The sequence below is a fragment of the Heterodontus francisci genome, chromosome 7, assembly GCF_036365525.1.
Source record: "Heterodontus francisci isolate sHetFra1 chromosome 7, sHetFra1.hap1, whole genome shotgun sequence".
Classification (NCBI taxonomy): Eukaryota; Metazoa; Chordata; class Chondrichthyes; order Heterodontiformes; family Heterodontidae; genus Heterodontus; species Heterodontus francisci.
Window position 1 is genome coordinate 42,865,581 of NC_090377.1, and position 23,547 is coordinate 42,889,127.

The following is a 23,547-nucleotide window of genomic DNA, read 5'->3' on the forward strand; positions in this document are numbered from 1 at the left end:
AAATACTCAATAAAAAATCAAATATAAAAGCAATTATGAATATTCAAAAATGCAATTTTTAACTACCATTACTAAGATCCTGGTTAAATGGAAAATATTTAAGGATATGTCAGGACCAGGAATACCTTAGAATGAGGCATCAATCTAGGTGAACCTACAACATAGGGCTACCTGCAAGCTACATATCGAAAATAGCAAGTACTAGACAATGTTAGATGATCCCAATCAAAGCAACATTCTGTAGCCCTCGTGTTTAAAAGATTGTGGAAATTGGTTTATTTGAAAAACCGAGGAGAGAGCAGGAACTGTATGCTGGAACTGTATAAATCTCTGGTTCGGCCAACTTGCATACAGTGTGCAGTTCTGGTCACCTCATTACAGAAAGGATGTAACTGCACTGGAGAGGGTAAAGAGGAAATTAAACAAGGATTTGCTGGGACTGGATAAATGCAGCTATGAGGAAAGATTGGATAGGTAGGGGTTGTTCTCCTTGGAACAGATAAGGCTGAGGGGAGATTAGATTGAAATGTACAAAATTGTGAGGATCCTGGATAGTGGATGTGAAGGACCTATTTGCCTTAGCAGAGACCAGTGACTAGGGGGCATAGATGTAAAGTGATTAGTAGAAACATGAGAGGGTAGGTGAGGAAAAACCTTTTCACTCAGAGGGTGGTGGGGGTCTGGAACTCTCTGCCGGAAAGGGTAGTAGGAGGCAGAAACCCTCAATTCATTTTAAAGGTGTCTGGATATACTCTACAAATGCCGTAACCTGCAGGGCTACAGACCAAATGCTGGAATGTGGGATTAGACTCGGTGGCTCGTTTTTCAGCTGGCACTGACACGATGGGCCAAGTAGCCTCTTTCTGGACCATAAACTTTCTATGATTCTATGCCTGGATTTGTTTTTTTTTAAAAAAGGGTTACTGGAAGGACACTTTGGATTAAAAAAAAACATTTACTGGAAGAGACAATGAAGTGACAAAATAAACATATGGAGCCTTGCTGGCTACTGGAGTTGTTTACAGAGAAGTCGCATGTCCAGGTTTATGGTTGTCAGGAGTTTTAGCTTTTTGATTTGGCTTGGACTGTTCAAATGCTCAGTTGATGTGTAGACTGCTAAGAGAGAAGCCACCCAACTCATCCTTTTCCACCTGTTTTGGAAAATCTTCTAAGAATCCAGTGTGATAGCTGAAACCACTAATGCAGTAATTCTCTCAAAAAGCCTGTAAGACTATTCCTTGACGTCTCCTGAACAGAACTGCTCCAGAAAGATCCCTGGACACCAGACCAAAGGCCATCTGGAACATTCCATATCTTATCCTTTTTCTTCAAGAATTGACAATAACCTGGCCAAAGCACTTTTTAAAAAGTTGATCTGTGCAGAGCCAGTTTCTTCATTTATATATTTTTTTCTTCAACCGGTGTTTGTGTGTGCATGTGTTTTAGGTTATTTTAGAAGGGTATATTGTGACAGAAAACCCACATGCCAAATGGAAAAATATTAATTTCGTCGTATAAAACTCTGCCCGAGACTTTTTACTGGAAATTATTACAAATAACTTTTAAAAAGCAGAACAGCTAAAGATGGTGTCATGCAGACCTCCACCTGCTTAGAACAAGGCACATTAATTTTGCCACATGGACATTAAACTTCAAATTGTTGCTGGGAAAAAAAGAGGGCCAAGGAATTGCCAGGCCCCTAGCTGGAAAGATATTGTTTGCACATGAGCAGACAGTGTTAGAATAAAGGAACTGCTCCCAATACACAGAAGATGTGGTCAGACCAGTTTAGTCACATGACTAACTGGCTGTTGCAGAATTTTGAACTGAGTTTTAAATCGGCCACAGAGAATTTGAAGAAAAGTTTGGCTCCTAGATTGAGAACATCTCTCTCCTGTCTGCTCCTATCTCTTTTTCACAGAACTCCAAGACCCACTGAAGACACATGAACCCCAAGAGAGAAAAATCTCCTACACTGAACAAAGTTTAAGAATAATACTGGGCACCAACGAGAAGCAAGGTCTATCTACAAACAAGGACTCTACAGTGAACTCGAAGCATAGTAACAAGAAACTCTTCAGATATTGCCTGAAACCTCTGCACTTCATTTTTCTTCTGCTCTTTTCCGTCTCTATTTGCATGTTCGTATCGCGTATGCATGCTAACTTGGGGCGCGGCGTGTATCCATAGGCGTTAACTGAATTAAAGTTTAAGTTTTAATAAATTTCACTTTTCTTCTTTAAACCTAAGAAAGCCTGTTTGTGCTCATTTCTTTACCTTATAATTGGAAAGCGGTGAACAAGGATTCACCAAGGGAGAGCTCAAAAAATGGTGTGTTTAAAATTAAATCCTGTTAAAGTAAGTCCAGGTGAAGGCTGAAAGGGACCCCGGGACACCTTTCTCAGCTGGTCATAACAATGGCCAACCACAATTTGTATATGAGAAGCCAAAGACCAGCTGGGAGACAGAGATAATTACCCAGCCTAGCTAGAACAATAGCAGTGCACTCTGATTCAATTACCTAGAATGGTTTTTGTCCATACTGGTCGTCAAAAGCCTCGACACCCATGGACTTTGAAAGAGCCAAACACCACCCCACCCACCCGCCCGCCCCCCCCCCACCAAACCAAGTATGTTTGCACAGCTTGACAGAACTCTGAATTTCAAAAAAACCTTCCAGAAACTTCTGTTTTCAAACAAAGAGATGGTCGCATGACATGCCTGCCTGTGTAACTCCGAGTTTGTGAATTGTGCCTCAGAAGACAGTAACTGAACTCTAAGGAAGAAAACAGCACCTCTCTCTCTCTCCAGCCAAGTCCCAGGGGAGCCTCGGCTGCAGCTGAATCTCAAATCTATAGACCATCACAGGCAACAACCAAGAGGACGGCTAAAGCCTCTCTTCGGCCTTCCGGAACCAGAGAAGCAAGCCCAAATTGTGAGTCTCTCAGCGAGGACTTCAAGACTTTAACTGCAATTAAGGATACTGAAACTCAGTATTTCAATTCCATTTATTATGGACCTTACTTCAACCACCCAACTCTATTTTTTTCCCCTCTGTATCTATTTGTGTGTGAGTGTGCCTCTCGTATGAATGTGAGCGTGGATGTGTCACATATTTTAGAAATTTTAAACCAGTTTAGAGTGATAAGATTAATAAACTTACATCTTTCTTGTTTAAACTCAAGAAAAGCTGTCTGACTGATTGCACTGGAGAGGGTGCAGAGGAGATTCACCAGGATGTTGCCTGGGCTGGAGCATTTCAGCTATGAAGAGAGACTGAAAAGGCTAGGGTTGTTTTCCTTGGAGCAGGAAAGGCTGAGGGGGGACATGATTGAGGTATACACCAAGGTTCCTTCACCCTACCATCCCTTCCTTGCCTCATCGGGACAAACCTATCCAGCAGTCGCAGCAAGTGCTCCCCAAACAACCTCCACATTTCTGTCGTGCATTTCCCTGAGAACATCTGTACCCAATTTATGCTCCCCAGTTTCTGCCTAATAGCATTGTAATTCCCCCTCCCCCAATTAAATATTTTCCCATCCCGTCTGCTCCTATCCCTCTCCATGACTATAGTAAAGGTCAGGGAGTTGTGATCACTATCACCGAAATGCTCTCCCACCGAGAGATCTGCTACCTGGCCTGGTTCGTTGCCAAGCACCAAGTCCAACATAGCCTCCCCTCTAGTCGGCTGATCTACATATTGAGTCAAGAAACCTTCCTGGACACACCTGACAAAATCTGCTCCATCCAAACTATTTGTACTAAGGAGGTTCCAATTCAATATTAGGGAAGTTGAAGTCACCCATGACAACAACCCTGTTACTTCTGCACCTTTCCAAAATCTGCCTCCCAATCTGTTCCTCCGTGTCTCTGTTGCTATTGGGGGGGGTCTATAGAAAACTCCCAATAAAGTGACTGCTCCTTTCCTGTTTCTGACTTCCACCCATACTGACTCAGTAGACAAACCCTCCTCGACGACCTCCCTTTCTGCAGCTGTGATACTACCCCTGATTAGCAATGCCACTCCTCCACCTCTTTTACCTCCCTCCCTATTCCTTTTGAAACATCTAAACCCCGGAACATCCAACATCCATTCCTGCCCCTGTGATATCCAAGTCTCCGTAATGGCCACAACATCGTAGCTCCAAGTACTGATCCATGCTTTAAGTTCATCATCCTTATTCCTGACACTTGTGGCGTTAAATTAGACACACTTCAACCCATCATACTGGCTGCAGCTTTGCCCTGTCAACTGTCTAACCTTCCTCACAGACTCTCTGCACTCTGTATCTGCCTGTTCAACAGCTACCCCATCCACTGATCTGTAGCTTCGGTTCCCATCCCCCTGCCAAACTAGTTTAAACCCTCCCGAAGAGCTCTAGCAAACCTCCCACCCAGGATATTGGTGCCCCTCCAGTTCAGATGCAACCCGTCCTTCTTCTACAGGTCCCACCTTCCCCAGAAGATATCCCAATGATCCACATATCTGAAGCCCTCCCTCCTACACCAGCTCTGTCGCCACGTGTTCAGCTGCACTCGCTCTCTGTTTCTAGCCTCACTAGCACGTGGCACCGGTATCAATCCTGAGATTACTACTCTGCTCGTCCTGCCTTTTAGCTTCCAACCGAACTCCCTATATTCACTTTTCAGGTCCTCATCCCTTTTCCTAGCTATGTCATTGGTACTGATGTGCACCACGACTTCTAGCTGCTCCCCCTCCCCCTTAAGAATCCTGTAGACTCGATCCGAGACATCCCTGACCCTGGCACCCGGGATGCAACATACCATCCGGGAGTCTCGTTCGCGACCGCAGAATCTCCTGTCTGTTACTGTAACCATTGAATCTCCTATCACTATCGCTCTCCTATTCTCCCCCCTTCCCTTCTGAGCCACAGAGCCAGGCTCAGTGCCAGAGACCTGGCCGCTGTGACTTTCCCCTGGTAGGTCTCCCCCCCCCCCCCCCCCCAACCGTATCCAAAACGGTATACTTATTATTGAGGGGAACGGTCACAGGGGATCCCTGCACTGTGCGCCTATTCCCTTTCCCTCCCCTGATGGTCACCCAGCTGGAACTTAGGTGTCACTACTTCCCTATAACTGCTCTCTATCACCCCCTCAGCCTCCTGAATGATCCGAAGTTTATCCAGCTCCAGTTCCCTAACGCGGTCTGTGAGGAGCTGGAGTTGGACTTGTATAAGTGGACTATGGATATCACCTTCAAAATGGTTCAGTTAATACCAGGCCTTCAGAGATGATTTGAAAGCATTCTACAAGATTAAATCAAATTGAATTCTTATTTTCTCAGTTCCCCTGAATTGTTTGTTATCTTGCTGGACGAAATCTCCATTCGGAAAAGCAACATTACTATATCTGGAACCTTAGTATGATTTCACAGTACTATAGAGACCTTGGGAAATACTTGTACCATATCAAATTGTCAACTTAAGTCATTACAAAACAAATGGAATGTGTATGCCCGGTTGATATGGTGTGTCGTGCTCTAGTACAGTGGTGTTCCAAGCTTTTTGACTCTGCTGTGTATATTGGGGAGCTTCAGAGGACACATAAAGCTAACCTTCATGTTCCCATCAGTTTGCATACATCTCAAATTGATGATAACAGATCTTCGTGTTTTTATTTCACAAATATCCATCAGTAAGGCAACAGCGCTGAAAATAGCCCTTGCCAAATTTCCATAAAATCTGAACAGGACAAACCAGCTGGCAAAGTATCGATGCTCATATTGTCAGAACTCAGAGCTCACATGTGGCACATGGGCTACAGTTTGGATATCCTTACTATGGGATATTTGTCTGGGGAAAAAAAGCGCCTCATTTAAGTAGCCTGGTAAACAGTCATAAGCTGCGTACTGCAGTTTCTTCCAACCTTGGAGCACAGGTAGGTAAATTGGCCATTATAAATTGCCCCTAGTATAGGTAGGTGGTAGGGAAATATAGGGACAGGTGGGGATGTGGTAGGAATGTGGGATTAGTGTAGGATTAGTATGGATGGGTGGTTGATGGTCGGCACGGACTTGGTGGGCCGAAGGGCCTGTTTCAGTGCTGTATCTCTGAACTGAACTGAACAAAATTATGAGGGGCATTATAGGAAGAAACTTTTTCACTTAGAGGAGGGGTTAATAACAAGGGGGCATAGATTTAAGGTAAGGGACAGGAGGTTTAGAGGGGATTTGAGGAAAAAAAATTTCACTCAGAGGATGGTTGGAATCTGGAACACACTGCCTGAAGTGTTAGTAGAGGCAGGAACCCTCAACATTTAAGAAGTATTTAGATGAGCACTTGAAACGCCATAATATACAAGGTTATGGGCCAAGTGCTGGAAAATGGGATTAGAATAGTTAGGTGCTTGATGGCTGGCATAAACACGATGGGCCGAAGGACCTGTTTCTGTGCTGTATAACTCTATGACTTTATTTGTAATTATATTCGAGGAAAAATGAGCAAGGGCTCACTGAGGTGGTAAGCTAAATCACTGTGTTAAAAGAATAAATCCTATTGCGGTCAAACCAGAGAAGGGGTGAAAGGGGAGCCTGAGACCCCTTCCTCACCTGGTCGTAACAATTTATTTATGCTTTCATATTTCAAACTGTGTTAATAAGCTTTGTATCTTAATTGAGCAAGTCATTTTATAATAAATCAATAATTTTGTTGTTTATTGAAGAAACCTGGTTGGTGGATTTTTTTTATTCTGAAACTAATATAACTAAAGTATATAACTAGTCGTTTTGGTAACTGGGTAAAACCTTTAAACAGACATTGTGACCAGTGGAGTGTCGGAACTAGAGAAAGACAGTGTATTCCTCCAACCTCGGTCCTAACATATAATTGGGGGCTCGCCCAGGATAACCCAAAGCCAACAAAGTGCAATTTTAAGTGGGTTAATAATAATTGATAAAGGGAAAAGGAAAACACCAGGTTTCTTGTGCATTAAAGCTTATACTACCAGAATGGCTACTTTGATGCAAGTGCATTTGTGCAGCAGTCTGGGATAAATTATGGTTCTTTAAAGGCACTGTCTATTGACGAGCTGTTAAGTCTGGTGGAGCACTTGAAGTTAGATATTAGACCAAAAGCTAAGAGACCTGAAATTCAGAAACTAGTGGCCAGAATGCTGAAGAGTGAAGTGAAAGAACCAGAGGGATAAGCAGAATCGGAAGACGACAAGGTAACAATGGCACAGATTCAGTTGGACAGGAAGGAATTAAAGTTAAAATTTCAGGTGAGGGAAAAGGCAAGAGAAAGAGAGAAAAAGGAAAAAGAGACAGCATTTCAAAAGGAGGAAAAGAAAAAAGAACATTTCAAAGGGGGCAAGCAGAGCAGCAGAATAGAGAAAGGGAAAGAAAAAAAGAGAGGAAAAGGAGAAAGGAAGAGAATACCGGCTTAAAAGGCTGACCTTGACTCCAGGGAAAGTTCTGATGAGGAAGAATCTGACTCCAATCCAGGTCCCAGTGGGGAGCTGTTTAAATTTGTGCAAGCCCTCCAGAGGTTTGAGGAAAGGGATGTAGAGGAATATTTGATTTCTTTTGAAAAGATAGTTAAACAGATGAGGTGGCCGAAAGAAAACTGGACACTGCTCATACAAAGCAGGTGGTTTGGCAGAGCTCATGAAGTTTATGCTATGCTTTCTGAGGACGATTCTGCAGATTGTGAGATGGCAAAAATAGCTATTCTCACTGCTTATGAATTGGTCCCTAAAGCTTACAGGCAGAAATTTGGGAACCTCCAGAAACAGCCTGGGCAGACTTATATAGAATTTGAAAGGGTAAAGCAAATTAATTTTGATTGTTTGATGCGGCCACGAAAGATAGAGGCCACATATGAGACCCATAGGGAAATAGTTCTCCTGGAGGAATTTAAAAATTGACTCCCTCCATTAGCAAGAATCCATGTAGAGAACCAGAAGCTTTCAATAGCCAGACAGCTGAGACGGCTGATGATTATGAGCTTGACCACAAGTCCAAGCCCTTTTTCCATTACCCCACAAACCTGAGAAGGATAGAAGGCGGAAGGGTGAAAGGAAGGCATGTAGTCGGGGACAAGAAGGGACAGCTGGGAACATACGGGATCTTCTCCTCAGGCTATAAAGGAAAGTGCTGAGGGTGGAAGTGAGCTCCGGAGGTCTCAGTGCTTCCATTGCCACAAGGTGGGACACCTTTGTGCGGACTGCTCGAAGTTACGGGGTAAACCCATGGCATTTATTGGGGTACACAAGGCCAATGCAGAGAAAGGGGCCCGGACTGAGTGTACAACAGATTAAGCAACAGCTCTGACTTTAGCAGTAAGATCAAGTAAAAAAAAACGCTGTGAGCGCAGGATACCCGAGAGCTTAGGGAATCCTCGTCAAAGGGAAAAGTAACTCCTTATCCCTCAAGTGAGGCAGGTAAACCTATAGTTATACGTTGGGATACAGGAGCCACTCAAACTCTTTTGCTGGGGAAAGCCATGACCTTTCTACCAGAGAGCGCACTGAATGCCAAGGTTTTAGTGAATGGTATTGGCAGGGAGTATAAACCTGTACCTTGGTATTGGGTGCACCTGGAGTGTGACCTAATGTCTGGAACAGTAACCGTAGGAGTTGTCCTTAGTTTGCCAGTAGACGGAGTTGATCTACTCCTGGGAAATGATTTGGCCAGAGCGAATGTAGTAGCTTCTCCAACAGTCACTGAAAGACCAAGTGAAGTCAAGCAAACAATGCAGTTGCAGGAAAAGGTCCCAGGAATTTTTCCTTCATGTGTCATGACCTGAGCAATGATCCATCGTCGAAGGTCAAATTGCACCACAGACAGATGATATTTGGCTATCTAAACCTTTCTTTGGGGATTTGGATAAGCCAAAGGAAATGTTCAGTAAGTCTTCTCTGATCAAGGCTCAGCGAACCGATCCAGAGTTAAGTAAAGTGGCCCAATCGGCTCAAACCGAAGCTGAAGCAGAGGGAGATGTGGAATGCTACTTTATTGAAAATGGGACTCTGATGAGGAAGTGGAGACCTCCTCACAGACCTGCAGAGGAAGAATGGATGGTGGTTCACCAGATAGTGGTACCGCCCAAGTATCGGCAGGAAATTTTTTTTTAATTAATATTAAGGACCGCCCATGAAATTCTATGGCCGGACATGCAGAGATCCGGAAGACCCAAGCGTGTATAAGTTGACATTTTTACTGGCTAGATCTTCACAAGGACATGGTGCAGTTTTGTAAAACATGTCATATGTGCCAGATTGTGGGAAAACCGCAACCTGCCATAAAACCGGCATCTCTAACTCCCATACCAGTTTTTGGGGAACTAATTTAGTAGGGTGTTGGTAGAGTATGTGGGATCTTTACTGAAAACAAAAGCGGGACATCAACATACACTCACGATTACGGATATGGCTACTCGGTTCCCAGAGGCCATTCCCTTGAGAACAATTTCTGCTAAGGCAGTGGCAGAGAAGTTAACCCAGTTCTTCACTCGATATGGATTACCGATTGGGATCCAGTCAGATCAGGGTTCCAATTTTTTGTCTAAAATTTTTCAGGAAGTTATGAGTAATCTGGGTGTAACAGTTAAAGTTCTCAGCATGCCACCAACAGACATAAGGTGCTTTAGAATGGTACCATCAGACCCTCAAAATGATGATCAGAGCATACTGTCATGAATATACACATGATTGAGACCAAGGGCTGGAATTTCTTTTGTTTGCCACCAGGAATTCACCTAATGAGTCTACCAGTTTTAGCCTTTTTGAATTAGTTATGGACATGAGGTAAGAGGTCCTCTGAAACTGATCAAAGAAAAGTTTTTAGAACAGAGGGTCGAATCTTCCATATTAGATTATGAATCCGTGTTCCAAGAGCGTTTCATGAGAGCCTGCAAAATAGCTCAGGAGCACCTTAAAGCTTCCCAAACAACCATGAGGAAATGGGCAGACAAGCATGCCAAGACCCGAACATTTCAACCAGGGGTGTGCCGCTGAAAGCACGATTCAGTGGTCCATATAGAGTAGTCAAAAGGATTGGTAAAGTATATTATTTGACCCACACTCCAGATTGCCAGAAAAGAATGGGCTGTGTCACATCAATATGTTGCAACAGTATCACTGCCAGGAGGAGGATAAGCAAGCACAGGCAAGTCAGGTAGTAAGGACTGTGAAGGATGAAAGGGATAATGAGGATGAGGTAGAAGGAGGCCTAGACAATTCCCAAATTCAACCTCCTACTATCCGGTTAGCTAGCACGAATTGTTAGGGAGATTAGACACTATGCTTTCATATTTAGATGCAGAACAAGGAGACCCAACAAGGCTACTCACAGCATTTAAAGCAGTCTGTAGGACAAACCAGGATGTGCAACCTTAGCCATACATGATGTGGATGTAAGAGAATCCTTTCCTAAAAAACAGCATCCTTATCACTTAGGTCCAGAGAAACAGGCCCAGGTGAAAGCAGAAATCCAATACATGTTGGAAAGCCACCTAATCGAATTCAGTTAAAGCAGCTGGAGTTCCCCATTCATGTTAGAGCCTAAGCCTGATGATTCAACTAAATTTTGCATAGACTACAGAAAAGTAACAAGACAGTATTGACAGAGTTGGCAGTGCCACGTTTCTTACCAAAATAGATTTGTTAAAGGGATACTGGCAGCTTCCTTTAACACCCCAATAGTCCATCGGCTTTCTCCTAAGGTCCCCACTTTCATCGATGCCAATGTTCAGTCCATTCGGTTCACTCCATATGGCATTAAGAAGTTTCTAATTATGCCTAACAAAATGACGGTTATGGGCCCTGACAGCATCCCGGCTATACTGCTGAAGACCCGAGTATCAGAACCAGCCCACGAGCCAAGCTATTCCAACGCAACCATTGACGTTAACGCAACCATTGACGTTAACCCAACAATGCAGAAAATTGCCTGAGCGTGTCCCTTCCATAAAAAGCAGACCAAATATAAACTGGCCAACTGCCACCCTATTAACTTCCTCCTTATCAACAACAAGGCAATGGAAGAAGTTATTAGTGCCATCAAACAACACCAGCTCACCAATAACTCCAGAAGAACCACTGGGCTGCAAATTTTGTCACAGTCTTCACCCAGACATGGACACAAGAGAGGGGAGATAAAGGCTCTTAACATCAAGACAGCATTTGACAGAGTATGGCACCAAGTTGCCATAGAAAAACTAAGGTCTAAGAGAAAATCCTCCAGTGGTTGGTTTCTAAAGGGGAGTAGATAGCTTGCCAAAGTCTACACTATTTCACCTTTTCCTGAATAGCACAACCAAAGGATACGGCCTGTGCTTCAAAGGGGACAAATTCACAACTAACCTGCAGAAACAATATTTGTGAGCAGACCCAACCATGTCATACTGACCTTCAAAAGTATCACAATTACAAGTCCCCCGCGAGCAACACCTGGGGTGTCAAGCAGGGTTGGGTGGAATTACCCACATCCATGTCAGTCAGTACAGGATTCTCCTAATGTCACAGTCAATATTGCTTCAATAGATTAGTTGATCCTTTATCTCATTACCTATGCAGTGTACACCATATACAAGATGCACTGCAGCAACTCACCACGCCTCCTTTGACAGCACCTTCCAAGCCCACGACCTCTTCCACCTAGCAGGACAAGAGCAATGGACACATGGGAACACCACCATCTGCAAGTTCCCCTCCAAGTCACACACCATCCTGACTTGGAAATATATCGGCATTCCTTCAATGCCGCTGGATCAAAATCCTGGAACCCCCTCCCTAACAGTGCTGTGGGTGTACCTGTACCAGATGGACTGCAGCAGTTCAAGATTGCTCACCACCACCTTCTCAAGGGCAATTAGGGATGGGCAGAAAATGCTGGCCTTGCCAGCAATGCCCACATTCCATGAAATGTATAAAAAAATTCACATGCATTAACACTTAAACATAAGATGCTAAATAATGCAAACATTATATATCAATTCATGTCAAAAGATCAACAACTTGTATCTATATAGTGCCTTTGTTATAATAAAACATCCCAAGGCACTTCATAAAGCATTAGAAAACAAAATTACAACGAACCACATATGGACATATTAAGCCAGATGACCAAAAGTTTGCGGTCAAATAGGTAGGTTTTAAAGAACATCTTGAAGGATAAAGTGAGGTAGAGAGGCACAGAGAGGTGTAAAGAGGGTATTCCAGAGCTTAGGGCCAGGCAACTGAAGACGCAGCCACCAACGGTGGAGCGAATAAAATCGGGGATGCTCAACAGGCCAGAATTAGATGAGCGCAGATAGCTCAACAATATTCACATAGGACGTCTTTTGTGACTTTGATTAACAGCGGTCTCGGTACAGAGGCAGGGGCAGAAATCTGATTGGAGAGATTCAAACATGAAGTTCCGGGTAAGATGGCTAGGATTTGGGAGGCGATAACATGTTGGAGATGGAACAGTAGTTTGCAAGGACAGCGGGGTCAAGGGTTGGTTTTTTGAGGAGAGGGATGATGATGGCAGATTTAAGAGAGACAGGGATAATACCTGAAGAGAGCACCATTAATAATATCGGCTAACGCAATGACTAGGAGGGGAAGTTGGGTGGTCAGCAATTTGGTGGGAATAGGATCGAGGGAGCAGGAGGTGGGTCTCACAGTCAAGGTGAGCTTGGAATGGTCATGAGGGGAGATAGGAGAGAAACTAGAGAAAGATGAAAGACCAGGGCTGGGGAGCAGGGAACTTAGAGGAAACTTGGCCCAGTGGGCTAGTGGAAGGGAAGGTCGCGGCAGATACAGCTGATCGGATGGTCTCAATCTCAGTGACAAAGAAGTCATCCGCTCTTCACGCCTCGTTGGAATCAAGGATGGAGGAGATAGGGGAGAGAGGTTTAAGAAGATAGCTTGCAGTAGAGAAAAGAAGCTTATCTTTGCATTCCAGAATGATCCTGGAATAGTGAGCAGTTTTAACAGGTGACAGCAGGAGCCGATAGTGCTTTATGTGGTCCAGCCAGAACTGGCAGTGGATGGCGAAACCAGTTGTCCACCATATCCTTTCATCCCTTGGACTTAAAGAAGTGGAAACGAGGGCCATACTGGAGGAACGGCCAGGGTAAGAAAGAGTAATGGTTTCATTGAAGATTAGGACATCAAAGGTGGAGGACAGGGTGCAGTTGAGCAAATCACTAGCAACAGAAATGTTGTGGCAAAAAGAGGGTCAAAGGCTAAACAGTTGGGATTTCAAAAGTGCAGTTGTAATTGAATTGGAGGATAGTTTTCTCCAGGGATGAATACAGAGGAGGTAAGGTTTGGGGCATGGAAGAGGATGAAGGGTGGAGAGTGATACAAGGAAGTGATCTGCTATTGATATAATGGGACTAGCAAGATCACATGAGATGGCTAAGTCAAGAGGGTGGCCGTGAAAACGGGTTGGGGAGTTTACTTGGAAGTAGAGATTTAGGGAGGATAAGAGGGCAGTGAGCTCAGAGGAATGAGAGCATGATGAGTTGAGATGAAGGTTGAAAGGATGAGGATGAAAAGTCCTTCAGTGCAGAGGCTGAAGGAGGAAAGCAGTGAAGTCACCTCAGTGAGAGAAAATTATCATACTTGAGAGGGCTTGAGAATTCTGAAAGAGAGGTGAGAGGGGTGGAACAAGGCGAGATGCTCAAAGGAGGAGAAAGTGTCAGAGGAGTACGGGGTTGAGCCAACATGTGATCTAGTGGTAAGTGCCACACCGCCACGTTGACAGTCTTGACGGGGCAAGTGGTGGAAGATATAGCCAAGCAGGAGGCTTCATTAAAGGGAAAGGTGTCATCACCACTCAGCCAGGTTTCCATCAAGACCATTATGTCGACACAATCATCCATAATATGTTAAATTAATGGATGGCAAGGGAACAATGACAAATCACAGATCACAAATGAACAGACATTCTGGAGGGAGATGCGTAAAGGGGTGGTGAGAGCTAATCTGCTGGCTATAGATGGACAACCAATGCTGGCCTTGCCAGTGATCCTCAAATCGCGTAAACAAAACAAAAAAGGAGGGGTGTGACGGACAGGAAGGAGACAGGCAAGATTAGCCCTGTTTCCTGCATTACAACAGTGACTACATTTCAAAAGGTACTTAATTGACTGTAAAGCACTTTGAGACATCCGGTGGTTATGGAAGGTGCTATATAAATGCAAGTCTTTTTAAAGGGAAAAGGAAGGTCGAGGAGTACTGAAAGGTTTGGGTAGGGAATTGGAGGGCAGAGTACCTGAGAGTGGAGAAGTGAAAAGAAGCATGACAATAGAAGAGAGGGGTTTAGGAATGGTAAACAGAACAGAAGTAGGAAAAAAAAAAGAGAAAAAGTAGAAATAGAGTGATGGTCCATAACAATTCAAATTATTTGATCACAAATTTAAAGTTTCTCCTCTTCAGTGTTCCATATGTAAATAGCTAATACAATCTACATAGCATTTTCAAATATTTACCTACCAACCAGTGTTGCCCAATGCAATAGAGATAGAGCTGAGCAGAATGTTGCACTTCGATTCACTGATGACTGCATCACTACTGGCTGCAGGAGCAATTACCACAAACTCCCGTAAACCATACCTAGGATAAGAAACACCTAAAGATGATAAATTTGCTATTGATAGCTATTCACCAATTTCAACAGTAATGGCAAGATCATAATCAAAAATCCTTACTTATCCAGGCAGTGTTTGAAAACAATGTTTTTCTTAAACCGAGGTTTTCTAGGTTGCATTACCAGGATGTAAATTAAAGGTGGCTGTAATTTTGTTGTATGAGGTATTAGCCAAATTTAATCTGCCATAGTGTTTGCAGCTCTTTTCACCAAATGGTAGAAACATTTTTGCCCTTGAGGAAACAAAGGGAAGCAACAAAAATGATTGTATATCTATTAAAAATATAGGTTATGAGGAATGTTAAGGAAGTTGTCTTTTTTTGAAAAAGAGGTTCAAAGTACTAAGTTCTGAAATTTCGAAGATTAGAGAGGAAACCAACAAAATTAATTTACAGACAAAAAAATCACTACAGCGAAAGGTTCAAGTGTCAGGATACACAAAATTAGGAAATCAGAAGAGGGGAATGCAGTGGAACTTTTTAACCCAAAAGGGAAGAAATTTGTGGAGTCAATTACCAATGAAGGCCGTTGAAGTGCACTGTATGAATAGGTTCAAAAGAAAAGTGAATGAGTTTCTATAGACTGAGGGAAATGTGGGAAGGCAAATAAGTGGGGTTGATCTCTGAAAAGGAACAGGTCGTTTGAGCTAAATGGCTTTCTTCAGTTCCTATACAGAAAGATAGCAACAGAGTTGTCCATTCAGCACCTCGATTCTGCTCCACCACCTAACCAGATCCCAGCCAATCTGCACTTTAATCCCATTTACCCATCTTTGGCCCATATCTAACAATTTCAATCTTGAAAGATTTAATTGACTCAGTAGCCACAGCCTTTTCGAGAGAGTTCCAAATTTCTACTACTCTTCGTATGAAGAGGTGCTTCCTGATTTCATTCCTGAATGGCACCTGGCTCTAATTTTAAGATCATGCCTTCTTGTTCTGGACTCCCCTATCAATGGAAATAGATTCTCTTTATCTATCCTGTTGAATCCTTATACCATTTAAAAGCAAACAATTAGATCACCCCTCAATCTTCTATACTCAAGGAAATGCAAGCATACGTAACCTATCCTCGTAATTTCCAGTACAGCGCTACTGTCACCCCAAAGTGCTCTCAAACTCCAAACAGCTGGATCAAGAACAACACTGGCAAAGCCCTGGGAAAAGGGCTGCCTTCCTATTTGCTTAGACAGGGAATGGTGTGTGGTACAGGAAAACCAGAGTAGGAGAATATAAAATGAGAACAGAAAGTGTTGGAAATACTTAGCCGGTCTGGCCGCATCTGTGTAGAGAAAAACAGAGTTAACGTTCAGGTCTGTGACCCTTCATCAGACATGGCAAATGTTAGAAATGCAACAGTCTTTGAGCAAGTGAAAGGGGGGAGGGGAAGAAGAACAAGAAGGAAGATCTGCGATAGGATGGAGGGGGAAGAGAATCCGAACATTATTTTAAAACCTAAACAAAATAATCAGTTCTAATCTACTACAGAGCATTCAATACCAGTAGGTGAAACTTTACTTTAAAAACGCAATTCTTAAAATCTACTTTGAGAATCTTTATATCAAAATCCATGTAATCAATTCAATTCAAATGGTTGAACGAATTATTTAAAAGGGGGGAAAGTGTGCTAAAAAATAACAAAGTCTTTATTTAAAAAATAAAGAAATCAATACCGTCTTCCAACTATTCAAATATGTGAATTTTGCCAGTTTCCCCTCCCTGAGGAGGTGCATCATTTCAACATTGTGCTCTCAAGCTGCTCCAATGACCTGGTTACAGACACATCCCAAAGCAGCTCCAATGATTTCACTGGCAGTGAGCACTCCAGTGGCACTCAAGATGAGAACTTTTAGCACCAGCCTGGACAAGACTCCATAGATGTGGATAACTTAACTGAGCTGATGATATCTACAACACCCAGTATGGTTAATCAATTTATCTTTTAAAAAATTAGAGGGATAGAAAATACTTGCAATGAAAGCACATCCTCTAGTCTTCCCTTCCCTTTTAAAAACATAATTTACATACGTGTTCACACTTCTAAGAGGTGCTGCTGCTTCCAGGTAATAATTTGGCAGCAGGTATCCTGCATTAATGGGCTGTTATACCACATCAAAGCTCTAAACTGGTTGATATATGCATAAGGCTCCCATACACATCTATATGAAAGACTTTTCCATTCATCATAGAACCATAAATTCTAAATCCTGTGTGGGCTGAAGTACATGTAGTGTCAGTTTCATATAACATTGTCAATTGCACACCAATAGTAAATAACAAAGAGTTGAATAACATTGAGAACATGCCTACCATCTGACAAGACAATGAGCTCTGGGTGGAAAATCATTGCGCATGGACAGTAAATCCTGCATTGCTTCAGGAAGAGCATCTGTTAAAATAGAATTCCCTTCTTTTTTTAAATAAAAAGTCATTTTATATGAAAAACACAAAACAGAATTCCTCTACAGAAGACACTAATTTATTTAACTACGTACAATCAAATACTGGCAATTAACTAAATATGGTTGCGAAGGAGGCCAATTTGCAATATCCACACTCCTAACAAACTTATAACAGCTTTGGATCCTAAAGGCTCTACTTACATAAAAAATATTCCAAAACTGATGAAATTTATCCCAACGTAAAACCTTCAGAAATACATTATACAATACAAATACTTTAATACCCCTTAATATCAGTTTAACGCACACAGCCAACACAGGTAGCTAGTCATACCTTCTTCAGACTCTTCTTTTACTTCTTTTTCAGTTAAAGACTCTTGTTTGAGATAATGATGCGTTATACTGAATTTATAGTCTGCAAAAGAAATCTCATCAGACTTCTCCTCCCACACTCCAGAAGTTAATTCACCCTGTAATTTCACAAATTGTAACATTGTAGCTTTACAGAACAGTAATTTTAAGTAGATATATAAAGAAACAACACATTGAGTTTAAAAGCAAGTTTACAATGGGTTCCTGCCAAAAAGGGCAGTACCAGGGGTTGAAATTAATATTACCCACTGGACATGGACCAAAGAATCTGGCCACTGCCCTGTGACAATTATTCCAATGTTGAAACACCCTTTCCCATTGTATGAATCATGCTGGAAGGTTTGGAACGAGTATTTTATAAACTGCCATAAATAAATCTAACATAAATATTGGGGAGAAAATTATCAACTTACGGAGAAAATACCGATATTGACTTCAATCCAACCCTTTGTTTTTTAAACTTTAACAATTTCTTCACAAAAGATGAAAGAGCAATGTTGTATGTTACTTCAACTATGGAGATGCAGCATTAACCAAAACAGACCTTTTCCAAAGATTTTCTTGCAGTGCTTCCAATCAGTTTCCAATTATTCAGCACTTCTTCAATTTTTGACACAAATCTAGAGATATGAAAATACAGGATGATTTTAAAATACTTGAAATAACTGCTAATCATTTTAAAATAAAGTCTTCAGTACATTATGGTACAGCACATAATTTTGAAACCTAATCTTGAATTTTAAATTTACATGTAAACCAGTCATGCCATCTGGCAATATACAGCAGTTTTAGATTTCAGTCCAGAAAAAAAATTAAGAAAACAATATAATTTACTGTATTTCAAGGATAAGGTTCAATTCTTCATTGAGGATACTTGCCATATTTCAATTTCTCTTAGAATGTCCTGAGGTACTGGATACTCCAGAATCTTCCAATCTACTCAAAGCAGCAGCATTGCCTTTCTATATATTTTAACATATCACACTATATATTTTTGCCTCTGTAATACATTAGAATTTTGGAACTTTCACTTACAAAATAATTTATGCAACTATTCTTTACAAAAAGCCAAACTATCATAGAAGTGGTTAGCACCGCAGCCTCACAGCTCCAGCGACCCGGGTTCGATTCTGGGTACTGCCTATGCGGAGTTTGCAAGTTCTCCCTGTGACCGCGTGGGTTTTCGCCGGGTGCTCCGGTTTCCTCCCACAGCCAAAGACTTGCAGGTCGATAGGTAAATTGGCCATTATAAATTGCCCCTAATATAGGTAGGTGGTAGGGGAATTGAGGAAAGGTGGGGATGTAAGAGGGTAATGGGATTAATGTAGGATTAGTATAAATGGGTGGTTGATGGTCGGCACAGACTCGGTGGGCTGAAGGGCCTGTTTCAGTGCTGTATCTCTAAATAAAAAATAAATAAAAATAAATAAATTTTCAAAAAGCAAAACTTTAAAATTGCACAAATATATGACTTTTCTAACACAAGTTAAATCTGGATAAATGACTATTGGAAATCCCAATATTAATAAATGCTTCAATTCAAACTCAATTGGTCACAGCAATAAAAACAGAATTAGAAGAATTCTTTTTCGCTTAGCAGCATTCTTCCGTACATCTCGGTAAACTCAAAAAACATAATTAAACTTTTATTAACTGCTTCACCTTTACTAGATGTATTTAACATGGTTCCTTCTGCAATATTCTTTTCCTCCCTACTAAACGTTTTCTTACTAATTTAGCTTTTTTGTACATTTCTCTTTTAGTCTTAACTCAAAATTCAGCCTACTTATTTCAAAGTCACTTAAGTTAAGCAATCCAAGTAACTTCCCACTTTATTGTTTTACGTTGTTTAATTTGCATTCCTAGATCATTTGAATTTCGTTAGTGAAAAAAAACCAATTTTGAGATATAAAGCAGTAGGCCTAGAAGTTTCTAGCACCAGAGTGGTCTATCAATTGTATCAGCCCATCACTTCATCTTGTTTTCAACTTAGCCACTAATTAAGGAATGAATCCCAAAAGGTAAATGGTCAGATTGGCACTGAAATAGAGGGAAATAACAGAATCAAATTGCCCTATCTTTTTTCCAGAATTGAAAGGGTGGAAAGGCAATCAACTCCCCAATGATGCCGTGAGCCAGCCATTTGAAGACTCTCTCTTTCTTCCCCTCCCCATGCTAAAACACAACAGTTATTTTGAATGTATCTGACAACTAAACATTTAGGCTTTTTAAACAAAATTGGACTCAACTGCTGAGCCACACTACTTTACAAGCAAGTAAAATTCTTGTCAAAATATTAGCAATCTGTCTTATTCAATGAGAAGTGTTGATGTCCAAAGGGACCTTGGTGTCCTTGTTCACAAATCACTGAAAGCTAACGTGCAGGTGAAGCAAGCAATTAGGAAGGCAAATGGTATGTTAGCCTTTTTTGCATGAGGATTTGAATACAGGAGTAAAGAAGTCTTGCTGCAATTGTATAGAGCCTTGGTGAGACAGCACCTGGAGTACTGTGTAGTTTTGGTCTCCTTACCTAAGGAAGGATATACTTGCCATAGAGGGAGTGCAACGAAGGTTCACCAGACTGATTCCTGGGATGGTGGGATTGTCCTATGAGAAGATTGAGGACACTTGGCCTGTATTCTCTAGCGTTTAGAATAACCAGGGTTGATCTCATTGAAACATGCAAAATTCTAATAGGGCTCGACAGGGTTGATGATGGAAGGATGTTTCCCTTGGCTCGGAGGTCTGGAACCAGATGACAGAGTCTCAGATTAAGAGGTAGGCCATTTAGGACTGAGTGGAGGAGGAATTTCTTCACTCAAGAGTGGTGAATCTTTGGAATTCTCTACCCCAGAGGGCTGTGGAGGCTCAGTCATTGAGTATATTCAAGACAGATATCGATAGATTTCTAGATATTTAAGATATCAAGGGATATAGAGAGAGTGCAGGAAAACAGCATTGAGGTGGGAGAGTGCGGGAAAACAGCAGGGATCTGTGAACTAACACCATCATGGTGTTTATGTCATCTCAATTTCTCAATATCTTGGTGCTCCACAACACAATGTGTTATGAGTTCTGTATTTTATCAAGATTAGTAAACATACTGCAGTTCTCAAATTCATGCTTTTTGTAAGTTTAATTGTAACTGAATACGCATTCAATACTATGAATTAATTGTTCACCCCTTTTTATAAGTTGTGTGAAATTGTAATTGATTTTTCTTTCTTCAAATGTCGTAACCCAATCATTGAACTTCACACTCACATGAAAACCAACCATATGATTTGGCATGTTCCTGTTGTTTTATAGATTCAAGACTAGAAAAAAAACTACAAAAAGTGGAAATTGCTATACTCCAAGAGTAATGATCCACAATTTTGGTGGAAATTTCTGATCTTATACTGTGAATTGTCTGAGATTGCTTCAATTTGAAAGAAAAATATTTTCCAGACACCAACTCCCAGGCATTTCTACAGATACAATGCAAGGCTCACTTTAGTTTCCAAGTAATAAGTAGCAAAAATGATATACAGCTTATTTAATTTGTAAGTGTATCGTAATGAGTAGCTACTTCATAAGCTGCAATGGCAACATAGTAGGGAAAATATAATTCCACGAGCACACATTGTGAAATGTTAACTAACTGCAACACAACAGCAAGCTGCTTTGAACATTGAGTAATCGACTTCACAACTTTCAAAAAAACGATGTCCTTTAACAACAAATAGCTTGGAAAGTTGTCATAACCGATTGCTAAAATAGCAGATATAAAAACTTGCTGGCTGCACACTAAAGTGGATTTCCATAAGTACTTAAGGGCAGTTTAGCTTGCATTGGTGTGTGTCTGCGCCTAACAGGCGTCACAACATTATCAAAGTACCATCAACACCGAAAAGGATTGTACGTGTGAAGGAAGCTCGCGGGTGAAAGGATGCTGGGTCTGGAGCTCGCGCTCCAACACGCGACATCAGGGGCTTCCAACGTCAAACGGCCACAGGCTCGGTCAGCAACCGCTTTCCCCTCACTCCTACCTCTCCCATTCTGATGCCGTCGTAAAGTCCGTGATTTCAAACACTTCCGATTCTGGCTGTCGGAATTAAAAAGAGAGACGCGTGAAAAACTCGGTAAGTAACCAATTACAAAGACAAACAGTATATTTTCACAGAAACCAAAGAACCTCACATCACTGTCCGCCGCCATCTTGAAATCTGTTTGTTTATTTGTCTGCGGTGTATTGTGGGTAGCGGAGCCAGTTTCCTGGCACAAAGGCATCAGCCATCACTGGAACAGTATGGTGAGGAAGTTGAGGGGTACTGTTGGAGGAAACGTGACAGCATAGAAAGTGCATATTAACTGTAATTTAATGTATTCAACAATGGAGAATCCACAACCCTCTGCGGTAGAGAATTCCAAAGATTCACAACCCTTTGAGTGAAGTAATTTCTCCTCATCTCAGTCCTAAATGATCGGCCCCTTATCCTGAGACTGTGCCCCTGTGTTTTAGATTCCCAACCAGTGGAAACAATTTCTCAGCGTCTACCCTATCCAGCCCCTTCAGAACCTTGTATGTTTCAATGAGATCGCTTCTCATTCTTCTAAACACCAGAGAGTATAGGCCCAATTCACTCTCATCATAGGACAATCCCCTCATCCCAGGGACCAAATTAGTGAACCTTCCTTGTACCGCCTCCAATGCAAATATATCCTTTCTTAAATGTGGAGACCAAAACTGCACACAGTAGTCCAGATGTGGTATCAGCAAAACCCTGTTCAACTGTAATAAGACTTCTTTATTCCTGTACTCCAATCCCCTTGCAATAAAGGCTAACATGCCATTTGCCTTCCTAATTGCTTGCTGTACCTGCTTGCTAACTTTTTCTGTGTTCCTTGTACAAGCACACCCAAGTTTCTTTGAACATCAATACGAGTTTCACACCTTTTCAAAAAAATTCTGCTTTCTATTCTTGCAACTAAAGTGAATAACTTCACACTTCCCTACATTATTGTCCATCTGCCATCTTGTTGCCCTGCACTTAGCCTGTCTATATCTCTTTGAGGCCGCTCTATGTCCTCCCCACAGCTTACCTTTTAACCTACCTCTGTATCATCAGCAAACTTAGATACATTACTCTCTGTCTCTTCATCTAAGTAATTAATATAGATTGTAAATAGCTGAGGCTCCAGCACTGATCCTTGCAGCACTCCACTTTTCACTGCCTGCCAACTTGAAAATGCCCCGTTTATGCCCACTCTTTGCTTCCTGTCCATTAAGCAATCCTCTATCCATGCTAATATATTACCTTCAACTCCATGAGCCCTTATCTTGCCTATTAACTTTTTGTGTAGCACCTTATCGAATGCCTTTTGGAATTATATATTCCTGCATTAACAGGTAGAATTGCCCTGTCATTATAAAAGTGTATCATCCAACTTATTGGGAGCAATGGTATAGATGATCTCCTTGTTCAGATATAAAAAGAAGCTAATCCTTTGACTTCACCTTCTTCCTTTTGTCCATCTGACACTTCCCACTTGATAACCAGAGAAGGCAAGAAACTCATGGGAGATTGTGGGCAGAGCCCTGCATCAGTGGCACAGTATAGTGGTATAGAAACATAGACATAGAAACATAGAAAATTGGAGCAGGAGTAGGCCATTCAGCCCTTTGAGCCTGCTCCGCCATTCATTGTGATCATGGCTGATCATCCAACTCAGTAACATGTTCCCACTTTTCCCCCATATCCTTTGATCCCTTTTGCCCCAAGAGCTATATCTAACTCCTTCTTGAAAACATACAATGTTTTGGCCTCAACTGCTTTCTGTGGTAGCGAATTCCACAGGCTCACCACTCTCTGGATGAAGAAATTTCTCCTCATCTCAGTCCTGAAAGGTTTACCCTGTATCCTTAGACTATGACCCCTGGTTCTGGACTCCCCCACCATCGGGAACATCCTTCCTGCATCTACCCTGTCAAGTCCTGTTAGAATTTTATAGGTTTCTATGAAATCCCCCCTCATTCTTCTGAACTCCAGCGAACATAATCCTAACCGACTCAATCTCTCTTCATACGTCAGTCCCGCAATCCCAGGAATCAGTCTGATAAACCCTCGCTGTACTCCCTCTATAGCAAGAACATCCTTCCTCAGATAAGGAGACCAAAACTGCATACAAT

The 23,547-nt window shown here is 41.8% G+C and overlaps 1 protein-coding gene across 2 annotated transcripts in view; it reads right to left on the minus strand.

The window, feature by feature from the left end:
* The window catches only part of rab3gap1 (RAB3 GTPase activating protein subunit 1), a 118,384-nt gene that overhangs the window by 92,570 nt on the left and 2,267 nt on the right, over window positions 1-23,547 (minus strand). For both annotated transcript variants that reach the window (XM_068035073.1, XM_068035074.1), the window contains exons 2-7: window positions 21,558-21,688; window positions 21,407-21,462; window positions 17,920-17,995; window positions 17,338-17,473; window positions 16,912-16,990; window positions 14,449-14,568 (exon numbers count right to left, since the gene is read on the minus strand). In XM_068035073.1, coding sequence (XP_067891174.1) covers window positions 14,449-14,568; window positions 16,912-16,990; window positions 17,338-17,473; window positions 17,920-17,995; window positions 21,407-21,462; window positions 21,558-21,647 — 557 coding nt within the window. In that variant the 5' untranslated portion in view covers window positions 21,648-21,688. The remainder of the gene's footprint in view (window positions 1-14,448; window positions 14,569-16,911; window positions 16,991-17,337; window positions 17,474-17,919; window positions 17,996-21,406; window positions 21,463-21,557; window positions 21,689-23,547) is intronic.